Source organism: Phoenix dactylifera, chromosome 16 (genome assembly GCF_009389715.1).
Source record: "Phoenix dactylifera cultivar Barhee BC4 chromosome 16, palm_55x_up_171113_PBpolish2nd_filt_p, whole genome shotgun sequence".
NCBI classification, from domain to species: Eukaryota; Viridiplantae; Streptophyta; class Magnoliopsida; order Arecales; family Arecaceae; genus Phoenix; species Phoenix dactylifera.
Genome location: NC_052407.1, coordinates 4,334,400 through 4,353,935, shown reverse-complemented (window position 1 = coordinate 4,353,935; position 19,536 = coordinate 4,334,400). Strand labels below are relative to the sequence as shown.

At 38.8% G+C, this 19,536-nt stretch overlaps 1 protein-coding gene across 8 annotated transcripts; it reads left to right on the top strand.

Annotated features, from left to right (window-relative positions):
- Positions 1-7,967: 7,967 nt before the first annotated feature.
- LOC103716170 (peptidyl-prolyl cis-trans isomerase CYP63) lies at positions 7,968-18,696 on the top strand. Of its 8 annotated transcripts, none has more exons than XM_008804062.4 (14): positions 7,968-8,056; positions 11,065-11,151; positions 11,307-11,361; positions 11,766-11,854; positions 12,128-12,152; positions 12,239-12,277; positions 12,379-12,496; positions 12,909-13,069; positions 13,152-13,518; positions 13,613-13,752; positions 15,135-15,357; positions 15,474-15,797; positions 15,872-15,952; positions 17,992-18,696. In XM_008804062.4, the coding sequence occupies exons 2-14, from the start codon at positions 11,074-11,076 to the stop codon at positions 18,347-18,349; spliced, it is 2,058 nt and encodes a 685-aa protein (XP_008802284.2). In that variant the 5' UTR covers positions 7,968-8,056; positions 11,065-11,073; the 3' UTR covers positions 18,350-18,696. The 8 variants fall into 8 exon arrangements, with proteins under 8 accessions (XP_008802284.2, XP_026663932.2, XP_008802287.2 ...); XM_026808131.2 differs by having other exon boundaries at positions 7,977-8,100; positions 11,069-11,151; XM_008804065.3 differs by having other exon boundaries at positions 7,977-8,100; positions 13,152-13,509; positions 15,138-15,357.
- The last annotated feature ends 840 nt before the right edge of the window (positions 18,697-19,536 follow it).

Here is a 19,536-nt window from a genome sequence, read left to right as displayed (position 1 = left end):
ACTTGTTGCCATATACGGTATATGAGCAACTCGGTTTGGGTGAGTTGAAGCCAACAACTGTCACCTTACAATTAGCTGACAGGTCAGTGAAGGTCCCTAGAGGAATTATCGAAGATGTGTTGGTCCAAGTAGACAAGTTCTATTTTCTTGTTGACTTTATCGTACTGGACACACATCCGGCTTCCAATTCACCATCTCAGATTCCGGTCATCTTAGGATGCCCATTTCTTGCAACTTCTAATGCATTGATCAATTGTAGGAATGGTGTCATGAAGCTTTCTTTTGGCAATATGACTTTGGAACTGAACGTCTTTAGTATAGGCAAACAACCCAGTGAACATGAAGAAAGTAAAGAAGTTGAATGGGTTGAAACCATTGCGGAAGAATATTTGTTAAAAGAAATATTTACTAAATCGGCCGACAATGGTTTGATAGATTGGTGTTCTGAAGGTACTGCTGATGATACGGTCCCACCTATTTTAGATAACTCGGATGTCATGATGGTCAATGGGTGGAGACCGCGAATAGAGGAATTTGAACAGCTGCCACCTCAAAAAGCAAAGATAGTACCATCCCATGAACAAACACCTAAGCTCGAGTTGAAACCTTTACCGAAGGAACTCAAGTATGCCTTTCTTGGATCCAATGACACATTTCCTATAATCATCTCATCTGATCTGGATCATGCCCAAGAAAGAAAATTACTTGGTGTTCTAAAGAATCATAGAGGAGCTTTAGGGTGGTCTATTGCAGACTTAAAGGGGATTAGCCCTTTAATTTGCACGCACCGGATATATTTGGAGAACAATGCCAAAACCACAAGGCAAATGCAACACAGGTTGAATCCTACGATGAGAGATGTGGTTAAAGCAGAAGTCCTCAAGTTGCTTGACGTGGGTATTATTTACCCAATTTCCGATAGCAAGTGGGTAAGTCCTACTCAAGTCGTGCCCAAAAAAGCAGGTCTGACGGTAGTCAAAAATGAGCAGGGTGAACTAGTTCCAACTCGTGTTTCGACGAGTTGGCGCATGTGTGTTGACTACCAAAAATTGAATTTGGTCACTAGGAAAGATCACTTTCCCCTACCCTTCCTAGACCAAGTTTTGGAAAGAGTTGCAGGACACAAATTCTATTATTTTCTCGATGGCTATTCCGGGTACTACCAAATCGAAATTTCACCTGAGGATCAAGAGAAGACTACCTTCACTTGTCCTTTTGGCACATTCGCTTTCCGTCGGATGCCATTCAGGTTGTGTAATGCACCTGCAACATTCCAAAGATGTATGCTTAGCATTTTTGAAGAAATGAACGAGAAATTTTTAGAAGTGTTTATGGATGATTTCTCTATTTTTGGCGATTCTTTTGATGATTGTTTATTACATTTACAAGCAGTCTTAGCTCGATGCATGGAAAAGAATCTGATACTAAATTGGGAGAAATGCCACTTTATGGTGCCAAAGGGAATTGTCCTAGGACATATTGTTTCATCGAAGGGCATGGAAGTTGATAGAGCTAAGATTGACTTAATCGCCAAGCTACCTGCACCCAAGATGGTTAGAGATGTTAGATCATTTTTGGGTCACGCAGGATTTTATAGGAGGTTCATCAAGGACTTTAGTGTCATAGCCCGACCATTATGTAACCTCCTATCCCTTGATACACCGTTCAATTGGACTGAAACCTGTCAAGAGGCATTCGAAAAGTTGAAGTCTATGCTTAGCACTGCACCCATCGTGCGACCACCCGATTGGTCATTACCTTTTGAGATCATGTGCGATGCGAGTGACTATGCGATAGGAGCTGTCCTAGGACAACGCAAGGATAATAAGCCATATGTCATCTACTATGCAAGCAAAACCTTAAATGATGCTCAAATGAATTACACCACCACCGAGAAGGAATTGCTTGCAGTAGTGTTTGCATTAGACAAATTTCGCTCTTATATCCTTGGTGCTCCTATTGTTATCTTTACAGATCATGCAGCGCTAAAATATTTATTGGATAAGAAAGATGCCAAACCACGCTTAATACGATGGATACTTCTACTCCAGAAATTTGACATCACTATCAAAGATAAAAAGGGAGTAGAGAATGTGGTTGCTGACCATTTATCACGGCTAGTTGTTCATGATTTGGTGCCACAGTTGCCCATCAAGGACTCGTTCCCTGAAGAGCAATTGTTTACACTTTCTACTATGCCATGGTATGCTGATATTGTAAACTTTCTTGTCACGATTCGGATGCCGGGGCATTGGGGATCGAATGGTAAGAATAATTTCTTGCGTGAAGTAGGAGTTATTATTATGATGCCCCTTATTTGTTCAAGTATTGCAATGATCAAATCTTTAGAAGATGCATTCCGGATCATGAGATACAAAGTGTACTCTCTTTCTGTCATGCCAATGCTTGCGGAGGACACTTTGCATCTAAGAAAACGGCAGCTAAAGTGTTACAATGTGGTTTTTATTGGCCTACACTATTTAAAGATGCCCACGAGTTCTGTAGGACATGTGACCCATGTCAACGTGTTGGAAGTCTAACTCGTAGGCAAATGATGCCTCTTCAGCCCATTACTGCTATTGAAATTTTTGACATGTGGGGCATCGATTTCATGGGCCCATTCCCACCGTCTTTTGGATATGAGTATATTTTAGTTGGTGTTGAGTATGTGTCAAAATGGGTAAAAGCTGTTGCCTGTAGAACTAATGATCACAAACCTGTTTTGAAATTTCTAAAAGAAAATATTTTTTCACGATTTGGGATGCCCAAGGTTATAACTAGTGATGGGGAAAAACATTTCTGTAATAAGCCTTTTGAGATCCTATTACGAAAGTACGGTATCACTCATAGAATTGCAACTCCTTATCATCCGCAGACTAGTGGCCAAGTAGAGCTAGCCAATCGGGAGATTAAATGAATTTTAGAGAAAACGGTGAATCCATCACGCAAAGACTGGTCTTTAAAACTTTCTGATGCATTGTGGGCTTACCGTACTGCTTATAAAACTATTCTTGGTATGTCCCCGTATCGGCTAGTCTATGGAAAAGCATGTCATCTACATGTTGAATTAGAGCATAAATTATATTGGGCCATTAGAAAATTGAACTTTGAATTGTCAGATGCTGGTTTAATTCGAAAATTACAATTAAGTGAGTTGAATGAAATTCGTCGGGATGCGTATGACAATGCTAGACTTTGTAAAGAACGAATGAAAATTAGGCATGATAAATCAATTCTAAGAAAATCTTTTGAACCTGCACAAAAAGTTCTTTTGTATGACTCTCCCTTACATCTGTTTTCTGGAAAGTTACGATCAAGATGGACAGGTCCTTTCATTGTAAAAACTATTTTTCCACATGGGGCAGTTGAAATTGAGAATCCACAGGATGGTCAAATTTTTAAGGTAAATGGACACAGCTTAAAACCTTTTCTTGAGAATTTTGCAGATGAAGAGGACTCCTTTCCCTTGGAGGAGTCTTCTTATGACTGAGCATGACGGCCAAGGTATGTGTATATTAGTTAGAATTATTTTTTTATTTTTTTCTTATTTTGTAGGTCTTCTTTTCTGGAAATCAACAGCTCAAGGTATTCTTCTTCTCTCTAATATTCTTTTCTCTATTGTTTCTCACATATAGCTTTCTTGCATCTTTTACATTGAGGACAATGCAATATTTAAGTGGGGGGAGGGAAATATTTTTCAAAAAAAAAAAAAAAAGTTTTTGCATTTGATTATTCCATTACTTTCTTTTCTAAGCAAATGCACATGTATTTTCATATTGAGTTTGTGCAACTATTAATGCAAGGAATACATGCATACTATGACTGATCAGTGACCTATTATTAGATCCCCACACGTGTACTTAATGATAATAGGAAAGCCTCAGGAGTTCACATTTGTTAACTGCATTTTTGTTAGCCTTATCCGTAAAAGAAGTATGAGTATCCTTGTTCGTACCATAAGATTCAGGATTTGGTTTTCACATAAAGATAGAGGTTGAATATCCCAGTTAGATTACTTAGGTGCCTTATGATCCGACCTTGGTTGACCTATAGTCACGATGCAGTCACATATATAATAAAAATATATATATATGGTTCAGTCTATCTTCTCTTTTCTTGCAAAAAAAAAAACAAACAAAAAAATTCTCATGATGACAAGTCTGTCCTCGTGGCGTAGTCTGATTTGAGTAATTAAGCCCGAGGGGTGTTTCACCTAATGTCTTGAGCCAACTGGATCGGGGGTCATTGGCTGAAAGCTCGCTACACGGATCTTACTAGAGCCTGATGGGGTTGGACTATTGTAATCGTCATATGTGTTTTAAAAATAAAAATAACAATAAGCATGAATAAGGTTGGTTGGACTGAACCTAGTGACATGTGGTAATGGCTGGTTTGACTCCATTGTATTGGACCTCTGTGTACCCGGGTTGTTTAGTTGGGATTGATAGCTCTTTCTTTATATGCGAACCATTCTTGACAAATTTAGACAACAAGTGATATTCTGAAAATTTGATGGATCAGGTTCTAATAAAGTGTAGAAAACATTTGTGGACTTGAGTAGTGCACCTAAAACTCAGGCGGTGCTCTGTTGTGGTGGAGGTATTAGTACTCTGAGAAAGTCATATGATTTGATGCACACTACACTTTTATATTCCTTGCTTTGACAGTTGCCATACTTGAAAATATTTGTCAATTAATTACATGTGTATTAGCTTAGGGTTTATTTTTATTAGAATATCATGTCATATACTTCATGATGTTTGTGGGTAACATTCCTGAAAACCCTCACGAGACAACACTCGTCCACTAGGGTAACCTAGGGGTTTAACGGCTTGTTGCACGTGCTAAGTGCAATCGTGATTCCTACGAAAGTGAGTACTTATCTTAATTTTATGCAATTAGTTCTAATAAAACATCAAAGGACCAACCAACACTTTTTGTACTCTCATTTTATCAATTGCTTGTTAATTGCTAGAGACTAGCAATCAGCTAGTTGGGGGGTGTGATGAGAGCACAAAAGTGCGATCTACACATCACTTAAATTAGTATTATTGCTAACACATAATGATAGAAGTGCTGTATTACTATTATATTTTTGTAGGGTGCAGGTGATCGGAAATCAAAGTTAAAATGCACATTGGGTTCAAAAAGATGCATCATAGTAGGTGACTAGTCAACCACATGGGGTCAGTCCCAGTTGCACACTAGAAGGAGCATTAGCCAACTAGGTGCAGCCACATCCAACGATCAAGCTCAGCCATCCAGGTTCATCACCCGTGAAGCATCCTTCACGCGTCCCAGCTCCAGCTCCCATCCCGTGTCCGTGCGATGCATTCCTCCCAAGCTTCCATTCATCCGTTGCGCTTCTTCCACGAGCCCAAAGCCACGCATCCCAGCGTCCGCATGCAGCTCATCAACCCGCGATCCAGTCCCCGTCAGCCATCCCAGGATCTGTGTCCACCTCTTCTCAGCGATTTGCCATGAAGCTTCTTCCACGCGTCCCATGCATCCAGGCTTCCGAGTCCATTTGTTCAGCCGAGATCCCAGCTCCGTGATCGTGATCCACCCGTGAAGCTTCCGTGTCTGCATCCCATGATCTTCAGCTTCTCCCAGATCCCGCAAGCGTCCGCTCTCCATGTGTCTGCATCTCAAGCACCGCGTCCCAGCATGCAACCGCTCACCTTACGCGTCCGATCCTTCCGAAGGGAGCATCCCGTGGGATCAGGGATTCATCTCAGCTGGTCTTCATCGCGTGCGAGAAAGGGGGGGAAGGGAGCTGGTTATTTGGGGGCTCCCATTCGAAAACAGGGGGGTCTGTCATCCCTCATTCAAAAAAAGAGAGGCCACTCCCATTCGAAAAAAAACAGAGAAGGGAAACAGGGCGCACTCTGTTTCCGAAAAAAGAAAAAGAAAAAAAAAGAAGAAAGAAAATGAAAGGGGGATTAATGTTTTCAATGAGTGGCTAAAGTCCTAGGGAGGGTGATGGAGGAACCTTTGATGTATTGCTCTTTGAAGTAAACTCTAAACTTTTGCTTTCAATGGTTTATATTTATTGATATGTTCTTGATCCATGTGTAGTTATTTCATAGATAGATCTTTAATGGATTATGATTATTGATATATGGATTGCTTTAGTATTTGATTCGTCGTAGACGTAGAAAGCACGATGGATGCTTAGAAATTGAGTTCATATGTTCATGAAATATATACCATGATTAGATCTATCCTACATTTAATCTTTAATCAAGAACCATAGAGTTTATTCCTTGGATGCAATATCATCAAGGGGGATTCTAGATCCCTACCATCTTTATTTCATTGAATTTTGTTTATTATTCTTTGCATTTAATTTCTGAAAATCAAAACATCATTTTAATCTACAAATTTATTAAATTGATTAATCTAAAATTATACTAAATAATCTCACATATATTTCGTTCCCTGAGGATTCGACTTCGGACTCTCGAGAATTTACTACTTGTGCGATTCTCCTGCACTTGGGAGAACAATTTTATTTTTGCATCAACAGCTGCTAGAAGCATTTTTCTTTTCAGCAGGGCTTCTTTATTTTTGGGATGATATGAATATACTTTTGTGTATATAAACTATGTAGAAGCTCTGTACCTTATATATACCCTCTGTTGTAATGCACATATTTTGATATATGCAAGTTTGACTGCTTTTGACTACCCTGTTACCCATGTATGAGGCTGCATGCTATTGTGGGCGGTAGTCGGCAATAGCACGGCCGTGTCACGGATCCGGGTCCGGGGCGTGACAGTAATTGTCCCCAAGGAGGGCAAGGGTATCATCTCCATGGTCACCAGCAAGACCCCTTTCATATCATGCATGCATGGCCACTGAGATTTGGTGGGAGGCATCCTAGATATTAGCATAATTTTAGAAATCATGCAATAACCTGTATCAGTCTATATTGTTTTTCTTTGTTAGCATGATTCTGTATCATTAGTATTATTTTCTTTTGTTAGAGCAATCATGTATCGACCAATATTATTTTTCTTTATCACTATAATTTTGCTAGCATGATCCTATATTAGCATATATTATTATTTTTATATAAAATCTATATACGAGTATATATAACCCTGGAGTTATATCGAATATGATGGAACATAGATATAAAGTCTTTTTTTTTGTTTTTTTTCCCTTCTGCAAATATTTCAACGGTAGAGAATATTATTGAAGCCTTTCAAATGATAGGAAAGTACTCAGGTCTTTTGGCTCCCTAAGGATGAGAAGGGCGCGTCCGCCCTACAACTCAACCTTTCTCAACCTGCAAGTGGGTTGAGCTGTTAGGTTAAGTTGTACAGATCCAAGCTAATCCTCAAACGCATAAATGTAAAAGCCTTCATCTGTCGCTATCTTTGCTAGATATGGCTATGATGGACTAGTAATTTGGGACGTGATGTTTAACAATTTAACTCATTTAACTTGATTTAATATGTTGTACTTCAAATTAGGTTATTAGTCTAATAAAATAGTGAGATTTGAGTCTAAATTTTTGACCTGTTTAATACACACGTTAAGTTTAGATTGATAAATTTTTGATTTATCTTGTGTTAGACCAGACCTATATTTGATCCGACCGATTGTGACTCCTACTAGTAATATTTGTATCAGATCAAGTACATGGGGATGGTTTTAAATCTGCTGCACTACAATGCCATTCATGGAGCACCTCATAATTTTTCCCCCCCATAATTTATATACAACTTGTGACACTGCCAAACCCATGCCTGGATCACCTTACCGAGGCCGAGGCTCCGGCCTAGATGGGATGCAACCGGCCGGCTCAGACACCACCCTTGCCAAGAAAGAATGCCCGGCAAAGAACCAACGCGAACCGGCGATCCACACCGGTTTAGCAAGTTCGGATTCGGATCCGTCATGAATCCAACCCGTGATCAGTACCCGTTTTAGAGTCGCAAGGGGCTACATCAGCTCGCTGGCTCTTTCGCCCTCCGCCCAAAACCCTAACACCCGAGTTGCAAGGGTGTCTTTCTTTCGTGGAATCCAGAAAACCCTAATTTCGCTGGTGAGTCTTTCTTTCGTGGAATCCTGAAAACCCTAATTTTGCTGGTGAGTCGTCTTCTCCTATTTCTTTCTTGATGCGGTTTTCCTAAAATTTTCGATGTTGTTGCAAAATGTACTTTTTGATTCACAAACCTGTCTATTGATGCGTTTTTACTAGTATATTTTAACGCATTCTTGATTAAAGATCGAACCATTTTAGCCTGTCCGGTCTCAAACCCTTAATTTATCGATTCACGGATCTAAATATTTTGGGGAACGACTAAAGATCCCCCCTTTAGCATGAGTCCATCTTCTGTGAGGCATCATGAAGCTCAAGAAACCGGAATTGTTTAATTTGGCGAGAAAACACGGCTCTACAGATCATGCAGTGTCTATCTTGGACTGTTAATTTCTAATGAAAAAGGTAGTCGTTGATTCATTGTCTAACTGGGTTGTGATCTTCTCACCATTGTTCCGCTATCTGATCAGCTTATCTATCTCTATGTTGGAATACGATCATATTCTTGATAGCTTCTGATGTGTTAGGCTTAATTTGATCTCGTTTCAATCCGGGGAGTGCTTACCCATTATTATTTCTTTCTTGATTTTAGAATCTTTCCCACTTTAACTACATTAATCTTCAGTCTTTTTCTCTTTTTTTTCTGATTTTTTTTCGCTCTTTAGGAGTTTGATGCGACTTGTTAATCTTAAGTTGGGAATTGCACTTTAACCTTGTTGCAAAAGCATCACCCATTATCTCTGTTTTGTCATTCTCCTGTGCTGCTTCATTTTAGGCCTCTCTCTCTCTCTCTCTCTCTCTCTCTCTCTCTCTCTCTCTTTGTGCTGCTCCCGTTCAGGCCTCTCTCTCTTTCTCTCTTGTGTGTGTTTGTGCATGTAGCATTGCCTTTAAGTCTATAATATTTTGGCAGCTTTTCAGATAACAGCTTCCATAGGGCATTAAGTGCTGAATTTAAAGGGGAATTTGGTTGTACCAGGAATGGATAATGAGGTTTTTGGGTATACTATAATTACTTACATTGATTTTGCACGAAGAAACAGTATATTGAGGACCGGAAGTTTGTAGAATAGAAGATGAGAAGAAATATTGGTAGGTTGATGTTCTGTGACAATCGAATATTTGGCAGGATTCACAATATTATGCTTATGCGGTAGACATGGTTGAGAGGCATGGAATAAAGCCTATAAGGGGGAGTTAACACTGAATTTGAGCTTGGCTTGGGTTTTTTCCTTAAACTTCTTGAAAACGTCAAGTTTGAACCTGAATATCATCTGATCTTATTACTTTACTGGATCAAATTTTAATTGGGAATAGTCTAAAGTAGAAAATTTTAGTCGAGAAGGTGAGAAGATTTTAGTAAGATATCTTTTTTTTTCTTCCTTTCAGGGACAATTGGCTGATTGCTAGCTACAGAATACTGATTAAAAGTGAAAGTGAAAAGTCGAGGGTCACAAAGCAAGTTATACATCAGTATTTTAAGATATGTAAATTTAACAGATTTCATCACAAATCTACTTCAGAATCCCCTTGATGACATCAAATGATGAATTATAGAACCTAAGCAGTATCACCGAGCCCGATGTATCTAAGAAAAACAAACCTATTCATGCAAAGCTATTGACCTAAGGACAAGAATGTAAGAATCCTAATATCAGCTCATGAACCCTTGCCTGGGCCTTTAAAATACAAGGATGTGGGGGAGGAGAGGAAGGGGCAAGGAGATCTCTCATCTTCGATGCCACATTGATGGAGCCAAGCCTGTCCAATCAGATGGTTTGTGTGGTTTAAATTATCAAATCCACGTTAATGAAAATGTATGTAAAGCTAAAATCTTCCAAAAGGATGTTTCGAGCTGATGGATGGTTGTTGGTAACAAGTACACAAACATGAGGATAAAAACACTACATAAACACTTAATTTGTGGTCTACTTTTGATCCTAGTTCCCCATTGGTTTCTGCTAAATCAAATTTCTCTTGACATATTGTGGTGTCATAAAACTATTTTTATGATTTTATCATGCCACCAGTGTTCACCACTTTTCTTTGTTGATCTCATATCCTCTATCATAGTTATTGTTCCTTAAATTGTTTCTGGTCTATGAAACACAAAGAAACACCATCTCAAATGCTTCTTCCTCACTCTATCTTCTATTTTTGCTACATATAGACTCCTTTGAGAATTTTTTGTACAAATGTATCATACATGCACGTTGTCATGTTTTTTCACCATCTTCACCATGGCCTTGAGTGCTCTTAACTTTCAAACTTCCGTATTCATACTACGTAATTGTTCGAGGTGGGTGTCAAAGGATGGATGGTTAGTAAAGGAGGAAAATTATTGACAGAAAAGGCAATGACTATAATTTATTTCCTAACACTTATCTCAGCTTGCAATCATTTCGAAGATGCATGATTAGGTAAGTTCCCATATTTAAAAGTTTGCATCGGCAGCATAATTTGGGATTCCATAAGGACAACCTGTGGCTGGCACTAGCTAGTCCCATATTTGAAAAGATATGTGCAAAAGATTCTGTCCAAAGGGTCCCATAAAAATGAATATCAGCAAATAATAATAGAAGGCAACAACTACTTTATTTAGTTATTTGGACACCAGTGCATTATGCATGTACTGCCTATGCTCTGTATGAACTTGTTTCTTTACCACAAAATAAACTACAAGTAATTTCTCGTATTTTATTCATTTTGAGGACCTAGCTTGTCGAGATGATTGTTCCAGCAATAATCACTCTTGTAAATAGCTTTTGGCGAACGTGGCTTACCAACCGGATGACATAGATTAAGGAGTTCATTCAATTGTTTGAAGAATGAAGACATTCTGGATCTCCACTTTTTGATCTCTTTATTTTGTAAACTTTAGGTTGAGCTAACAAGGAAAAAAAGGAGAAGAAAGAAAGAAAGAAAAATTGTTAAATTTTGCTTGCCTGATTTCATTTTTGTGGCAGATATTTGGTATATTGGTATATGTTAAGTTGACTGCAGCATTCTTGTAGTCAGAAAAGATGGCCAAGAAGAAAAATCCCCTCGTGTTTCTAGACATATCAGTTGATGGAGATCGAGCTGAAAGAATGGTAATCGAGGTATCACTGCAAATCATCTTATCATAGAGCATATTTTCTATCTATAGATATGTCATTCTGTTCATTTATCTTGCCTTTGCTTCTATTTAGCTTTTATCTGTGCTAGGAAAACTGATCCATTCCTTTGGTTGGTTTTCTATTGTCTGAGTATACAGCTCTTTTCAGATGTTGTTCCTAAGACTGCAGAGAATTTTCGAGCACTTTGTACTGGTAATATCCATATATCTTTTCAATTATTGACAATTTCTTAAGCCATAATCATACATATGCCTGTATATGCAACATGACTCACATGTAATGGACATGATAAATGTTATATATCTGCTTTTTTTTTTTGCAAGGACACAAGAATCAACTGTTAGGTCTTGTCATTGATATCCGATGGCAACAGTTGACTGTTGGACCAGTTGATGTGAATAAGTAACTTATGTTTTGTACTGTAAATATTGCCAGATATTCACTTTGCTAGTGGTGGCCTTGATTTACATTGTTGTGCCTTTATACTGGTCTATTTTCCTTTAATATACTCTAGATGCTATCTTATTTGATGCAGTGCATTCTAAACTTTGTGTTACCATATAAAATGGAAGGCCTAACTTCTGGTACCCTCGTAGGAGAGAAAGGCATTGGAGCTTCTACTGGAAAATCATTACATTACAAGGGATCAATTTTTCATCGCATTGTCAAAAGATTGGGTGCTCAAGTATGTCATCCAGTTTTTAGATTGCAAACATTTAATTGAATTATCTCCAGCAGGGTTATCCTGCTGAAGTCTTGTTTCTTGACCCCTTCGAATATGTATCATATAAGTTGTGGAGAGTTAAAGAGTGGGATGCTTTTGCTGTTGTTGAGTCAATTTTTTAATGCAATTTTCTGTATTCTGATGTTCTAAAAGCCGGTTCTATCTAAATTTATGGTATGATCTCAATCACCTTTGATGAAAGCAAGGATCACTGATGAATGCTATTTTTTGCAGGGTGGCGATATTGCAAAACTAGATGGTATTGCTTTGTTATGTCCAGGCATCTTTCTATGTGACTTCTTGCTGTATATACTTTCAAAGCTCAACCTTATGTGCTATTTCCAGGCAGTGGTGGAGAAAGTGTTTATGGAGGAAAGTTTTCAGGTATGCTGTATTTATAAATAATAATGTACTTCTGGTAATTTCCTGATATCATTTTAAGCTACACAAGTCTTATATTATCGGATGTACACATATCTTTGTAGACGAGAATTTTAAGCTGAAGCATGATGGGCCTGGTGTTTTGTCCATGGCAAGTCCTGCACCAGATTCAAATGGATCACAATTTTTCATTAGCTTCAGGGCTGCACCACGCCTTGACGGGTAGCACTTATTTTATTTCGGCTTTCATGTGTTTGTTTTAATTTTATGTCATGATTCTACTGAAACATGGTGGAGTTCTTACACTAAGCGATAATCTGTAATAGTGTATTGTTTTTGACATATCTTTGTAGTTCCATCCTTCCTTGCTGTAAATTTTAAACAGATAAGTTATTTTGTTTAATACGGTATGACGTTTCTCAGGTCATCCTCGTAGTAGTTACATTTGCATTTCATGGAGTTAGTTGATCAATACATGTCATTGCATTATATTGAAAAAAAACAGATATCTGCTTTTGAAGAAGCCATATATTTCACCACCTGTGCCTCATCATTTTAGAAATAAGTAACTAAGAACGATTAGATAATGTGACGTTACTGTATTGGGCTTTAAGATTACATTTTATTTTTTCAGCAAAAATGTTGTTTTCGGAAAGGTGGTGAGTGGAATGAGTTTGCTGAAGAAGATAGAACAGGCTGGTTCAGATAAAGGAAAACCTATTTGCACCGTTAGAATTGTGAATTGTGGTGAAGCTTCCGATAATAAAACTCAAACTGCACTTGGGACTACAAAAGGTAAGAGCAGATGCTAGTATAATGTGGTTCAACTTCCTGCATGGGACTCTGTTATTCATTGGATACATTTCAATTCCTGCAGAAAATAAGCTTATAAAATCAGGAAGAGATCTTCCTTCAGATAATAGTTCTGATGGAAAGGGGAGGATAGGACACAAGAGAACTGCTAAAGACAAAAGAAAGAAGAGAAAGAGAAGATACTCATCATCTGATTCATACAGCTCTGACAATTCTGATTCAGACTCCTACTCCTCTGATAGCATATCTGACTCAGACTCTGATTCAGACTCTTCATCATCAGATACTAGTTCATCCAGTGATTCGAGACGCAAGAGGAGAAAGAAAACATCAAAGAAGGATAGATACAAACATGGGAAAAGAAAGAGGGACTTGCTTAGAGGGAAGCAACAAAGGAAGCATAATAAAAGATCAAGACGGAGGTCAAAATCGTATGCTGTTAATCCTTTTAAATATCTACATATTCTTATTCCTTTTCTGCTTGTGAGTAACTTGTTATTTGATGACTGTCGGCCTCATCTACAGGAGTTCGGAAAGTTCAAGTGATCCAGAGAGTGAGAGTGCCAGCAGTAGTAGCTCAGATAATGAAAAAGCTGATTGTCAAAGGGATGCTAATAAAACCAAATTTTCGTCACAAGCCATTGATATATCTGCTAAAGCTCCTGGTGTGTAATCTATCATCTCAGAAATTCCATTTACCCGTTTAGATGTGTTTGACAAGTTATCTTAGATAAATCTTCCTTTAACACTAACTGTTGTGTGCTTTCCTTAATCTTGATGTTCATAAGTTTAAAGTAGTTGACATGGTTAATTTCCAGTAACCAAACTCTACAAGTTGCTTGATTTCTTAATTATTGTGCTTCTTGGGTTTTGTGATTTGTAGAGCTCGGAGATGATGCTGACAATCTGATTCCTGAGTATTTTGAGTGTATTATTTGGTCCCAAGTGCAATCCTGTTGCTGAGTGGTTGTAATTTTGGGGCAGTATGCTACTTTAGATAAACCTTGTTGACTATTTGGGTGTAAGTTACTGGCCAGACTTCCTAAACCTCACTAGCAATCTACCTAACTCCTCTGTAGCATTCTGCAATTCAGTTTGGATGCAGCTGAAACTTCTATTCCTTTATGTGCCTGAAGGAAGTTTGTTCCATCTGTTGGAGCTGTTTTGATATCTTGCAGTGAAGATGTCCTGCCACTATGAGGTGAACAAGACTGAGCAAACAAGAAAAATTAGGAGGAAACATCAATTTGCCCTTGGAGAGTTTAAGTGTAGAAATCACTAGAATCTTGTGGCTTACACTGGATCACATGACATCTTTATTTTAATGATGAAGAGAGCAAAATTGTAGAATATAGATCGCGTAAAACATCCCTAGAATCAATATATGTATATATGTATATATATATGTGTGTGTATATATATATTAATGTGTAATGTTGATTGGGTCCCAAGATGTCCATGTTTCAAATATTTTTTTTTTATCCAACTGAATCATTGTCTTGATTTAGAAAGCATCTCAATGATTCTTATTGATGTGTGCCAGAAAACTACGACGCCATTGCTAGCTAAGCATACAATCACTTTTTGAAGCCATTCTGATGATTTTAAAATCTAAATGCTTAAATTTAAACAAGCTATAAAAGATTGTCCTAAAGTGTTAATGGATATCATCATTGATAGGACAAGATGAACCATGCCACTCCTTCACTCATATAGTTTCAATCTGTGTCAGTGATTGGATTAAAAGTTAAAAGTTGTCTACCATTATCTAATGGCTAATTACTATTTCTATAATATAAATTTCTTCATTTATTGGTATGTAGATATTTCTTGGGGACTTCTGTTTGTGATAAGTCAAATATAATATGTTTCATTTGTCTTCTGCATTGTTCAACTCATTAATATGGACAGGTATTAACTCAATTTATTTATGTTCGCTTGTGTCCTTGCTATTTCTACATGCTTCCATGTGAATGCACCAGAATGATGTCAAGTTCTGTAGTTGCTAATTTTGCTTATCAAGGCTGATTAATTTGCTTATCTCTAGCAGGACAGACAAAACCTCCTTCAATGGTCTTGGGTGAAGAAGAAACTGTAGGAGGGCCAAGGAAAGATGAAAAGGAAACTGTTAGAGATAATGCTTCACATGAAGAGGGTGAACTCCTTAACGAAAATGGTGAATTTCGAGAAATAGACAATGGCTTGGGAGCCAAGGTTGACAGAACTGTGAATCTACAATCACAATCAGATGAGAAATCAAGCAGATTCAGGTTTCACTTTTAATTTAACTCTTTACACATGATGTAGATGTTTATCTGCAACAGTTTTAGATGGGTTTTCTTGTTTCAACATGTGATTAATTTTTGCTTTGACATTTTATGTGAAGGAGCAAGGATCTCAAGGGGGGTTCAAGTGCAAGTCTTAGGAGTGGTCAACCAATGAGAGAGAATGAAAGGCAAAATCAGAAAAGTCCTTCAAGGAGTCCAGAAAGAAGCCCTGGGTATAAAGCTTCTGAAGCCACTTTAAATCGTGGCAGTTATTTGTCAAGAAGCCGTTCCCGAGAGGAGGCCCCAAAGCGACTAAGGAAAGGACGTGGATTTACTGAGCAGTATGCATATGTCCGCAGATACAGAACTCCTTCACCAGAGCGTTCTCCCATTCGCTCCCACTATTACAGGGGAAGAAATGAATGGGCAAGCGGCCAGGATAGGTAATCGGATTGTATTTGGCAGAAGGTTGAGATAGATCTTCTATTACACTGAATTCTTATTTATTCTACCATAGGTACTCAAGATATAGGACTTACACTGAGCGTCATCGAGTACAACGCTACCGTCGCTCCCCAAGAGGCAGTAGTCCACTCAGGTTCCTTCCACCACCTCCCCTTCTTGTGTTCTTTAATAGTTTGTATTTACTTTATCTATTTACTTTTTGCGTATTTTTAGAGTTTTACGTGGCTTTTGGATTGTAATGATTATATGGTCATGGTTTTGTTATTTATATTTCTGGATCATATATCTATCAAATGTTACAACTAAAAATAGCCATATTACCTTTCTTGTTAGAGAAATTAGATATATCATTAAAACTGCACACCACGACCTGCAATTAGTACCAGTTTTCACTAGCATGTCCAGATTTTGCATCAGAACAGGGGATGTTGGCCTCTATATGCCCATTTGGAATTCTTTTTTAGAGGTTCTCTAATAGAGGTCACTTGTAGGTAGTTGTCTAATACATGGTCGACCGAACCGTCTAGAGCTGTACCGATGGTGGACCGGGACGGTTAAAACCGAGACCGGCGATGGAGGGGGAGAAGGAAAAAGAGGAAAAGAGAGAGAGTGGGGGAGGAGGGAGAGGGACAGGGAGAGGAAGTAAGAGAGAGGCCGGAGAGCTGCTGCGATTAAGTGAAGTCGGCAATGGATTTGCCGACTTCTACTTAAATTCGCAAAAAATAAAAGGAGCTCCTTCGAGCCCCTATTTCGAATGAAACAGAGGACTGGAGGCGGAGCTTCTCCTGACATCCATCCCTCTGTGCGGTAGCTCTCCAGCCCTCCGCTGGCTCTCCAAAGGCCTCCTTCTTCTCTTTCTTTTTCTCTCTCCCATTCTCCCTCTCCCTTGCCTCTTTTACTGTGTCAGTACAGGGCCAACACGGCACGCGCGGGGCCATACCAAACTATGCCACCTGGCAACCAGTTCGGACCTCGGTACTGGCACAGCAGACGTTGGTCTAATATCTTAGTCTAATATCTTGTTTGGTATTAGACAACCACACATAGCAACTGGACTTGTGGTTGCCAGTTGTGGGCATCCACAGAATGAACAATAGTTTTTGCAGCTGCATTGCAAGCAAATGAAATTGACAGTTGCCTTCTACTTATAGCTGCAAATTCTATTGCGGGCAACCAAAACAACCCTAAATTTGAAGAACATTTGAACATCACTAATGAGACGTACTAGCGAGATTTGTCTATGATGATGGGATTGATTTGCCAACCTTAGGACTCTCATCAAGATTTTGCATGTTTTTTTAGGATATTTGATGGACGATTATCTAGATGTGTGAATGCCTGATTTCATGCAGTGCTATCTAATTAGAGTTTGGAACATGGGCATACCTCCTGAGATGTAAGCTTATAGTTAAGCTTCATGCAAAAGATCCTCAGCCTTACTCTTTCCAGAGGAACTCATCACATCTACGTGCATTGGAAGATGAAGAGAATGTATATCACTTGTTAGATATTTTTATGGTAAGTGTGGGAAACTTTTAGGGATAGGTGAACACTGTGACTGGCATATTTGTGATATCAAAGGATTACTTGGTTATTAGGTTCTTGGTTGAATGGAATTTTGTGAATAACTGCGGAGTTATGCTCCCCAAAGAAGAGAACTTTGGGCTAGGTAAGGGATTGCGAATGATATCATTTTGAATGCGAAAATGCTGCTTGCCTGTTGACCCTTTAATGTCTGGATTTTGTATATCTATAATGGGAGTGATTTTCTATTTCTTCTCATGCTGGTCACTTGCAATAGCATAAAGGTACATAAAGTGATCCTCTATCATTCGTAGCTATTTTTCAAATCATGGAAGAAATATAAGGATGCTCACCGCTAGCGGGGTTTGAGGACTAAAAGCTTGACCCCAGCTTTGAGGAGTTGATATGTAAGTTACTACAATGATTACATATTCTGCTCCTGCTTGGCCAAACTGAAGTATGGCCCCCTCTATTTTTTGATGTTATCACGTGGTGCATTACTTCGTAATTCACATTCCTCAGCATGATAGTTGACGTAGACAATTTAGTATTTTCATGTAACATGCATGCTTGTTATTCTGTGTTCTTAGGTAAACTTATATCGAGAAAATACAGATTTTCTGACAATTATATATATGATTTTCTTAGATATCGAAACAGGAGAGGGAGAAGTAGGAGTATTTCACCCACTGCCGTTGGTTACCGTGGCCGTGGGAGGGATCGCAGCCGGAGCCCAAGACGTAGCCCTAGTCCAAAATTTGACCTACAGCCAACAGTTAGTGATAGACTCCGATCTCGTCTTGGTCCGGAAGGAAGTAGACGCTCTTCTGATAGAGGAAGGTCAAGGTCAAGGAACCGGGATTCTTCGGCTTCCAGATCTCCTGATGCAGGTCCTCGTGGCAAGAAAGACAAGGGTAATATGAGGTCTCGAAGCAGTTCTAGATCCAGTAGCCCTGCTGGAAACCGTGGGTTGGTTTCTTATGGAGATGGAAGCCCTGATAGGTAGCTTCCAATGAGCGTTTTAAGTAACATTCTCTCTTTTCCAAGCTCCTGTAATCGCAGTGTCTGGTAGGTGTGCGCATGGAACCGGCCTGTGCTGGGCCATGTTCAGGCTTTCGAACATTATGATGTTTTCTCGCTTGTTTTTAGGCTGTTTCCAAAGACCGAGTTGATTTGATTCGTCTCATGGATGTTTCTTGCATTTGAAGGTGGTGTTTTTTTCACTGATCGGGTACCTCAAAATGATTGGTAATGAACTGCAACGCAAAGATGATTAGCTGAGAATAAATTGATGAAACAATAATAATATGAAGGAGGATTCTTTTCACTTGAAATTTGGAAATCTTGAATTAATGTTGATGGAGTGAATTCCTTCAGTATGCATTTATCTGTAAAAGGGCAAAAGCCAGGTCACCGACGATTGTTTGAAGTTTTTACTAATTGGACTGCCTAATCGGTATCAGGTATTGCCTCACAATGCTTATAATGCAGCTCAAGGCACGCATCCAGGTAATTTTGAGCATACGACAGCACCATGTTACAAAGATGAGGTGTTTGTGTGGGAGCATTAGCAACTGCTTCAGATAAGTAGTCTTCCAGTTTAGCATATTGGATGGTGCAATCGCAACCATGACTTGATATGCATCATTGGAGTATTTTGATGCACCTTGTTTGAGGTCATGCATGCAAATGAGCAAGAGCTTGAGCAGGAACATCCATATCAAGTGATTAAAATTGGTGAACTATTTAAGCTTGATTAGCTACTTGGTGTCGAAAAGCTATGGCATGTTCTGAAGCTAGAGGCTTGAGAGCTTGGTCTTCTTCCTGTCACCAAAAACAAGGATGCTGCTGCTTTTGGTTTGTCATGGAATTTGAGTCTATATTTTGTGGAAACAAGCAGTATTGGCCAGATGATTGCGAACAAGTTTATCCCAGATATCCATCCATCCAGAGCGGACGCTTGATATGCTTCTACTAAAGACACGCACAATCAACATGATGAAAAATCCCATCTACGAAGGTAGTACCCAGCAACTACTATCATAATTAGTCATGGTTCATCCAACTCAACTATAAATGATAGCAAGAAAAAAAGACATTAGTCATGTGTAAATGTAAATCTCTCCGCATAAAATCAGGCATTGCCATAATGGTGTAGCATTCCGTTGTATATAATATAGCATAATATGTAAT

What these genes read in the sequence shown, in the direction of transcription:
- LOC103716170 (XM_008804062.4), top strand. Translation starts at nt 11,074, where the DNA reads ATGGCCAAGAAGAAAAATCCCCTCGTGTTTCTAGACATATCAGTTGAT. An exon ending in TTTTCGAGCACTTTGTACTG is followed by an intron (nt 11,362 to 11,765) that starts GTAATATCCATA and finishes GTACCCTCGTAG; the next exon opens with GAGAGAAAGGCATTGGAGCT. An exon ending in TCAAAAGATTGGGTGCTCAA is followed by an intron (nt 11,855 to 12,127) that starts GTATGTCATCCA and finishes TATTTTTTGCAG; the next exon opens with GGTGGCGATATTGCAAAACT.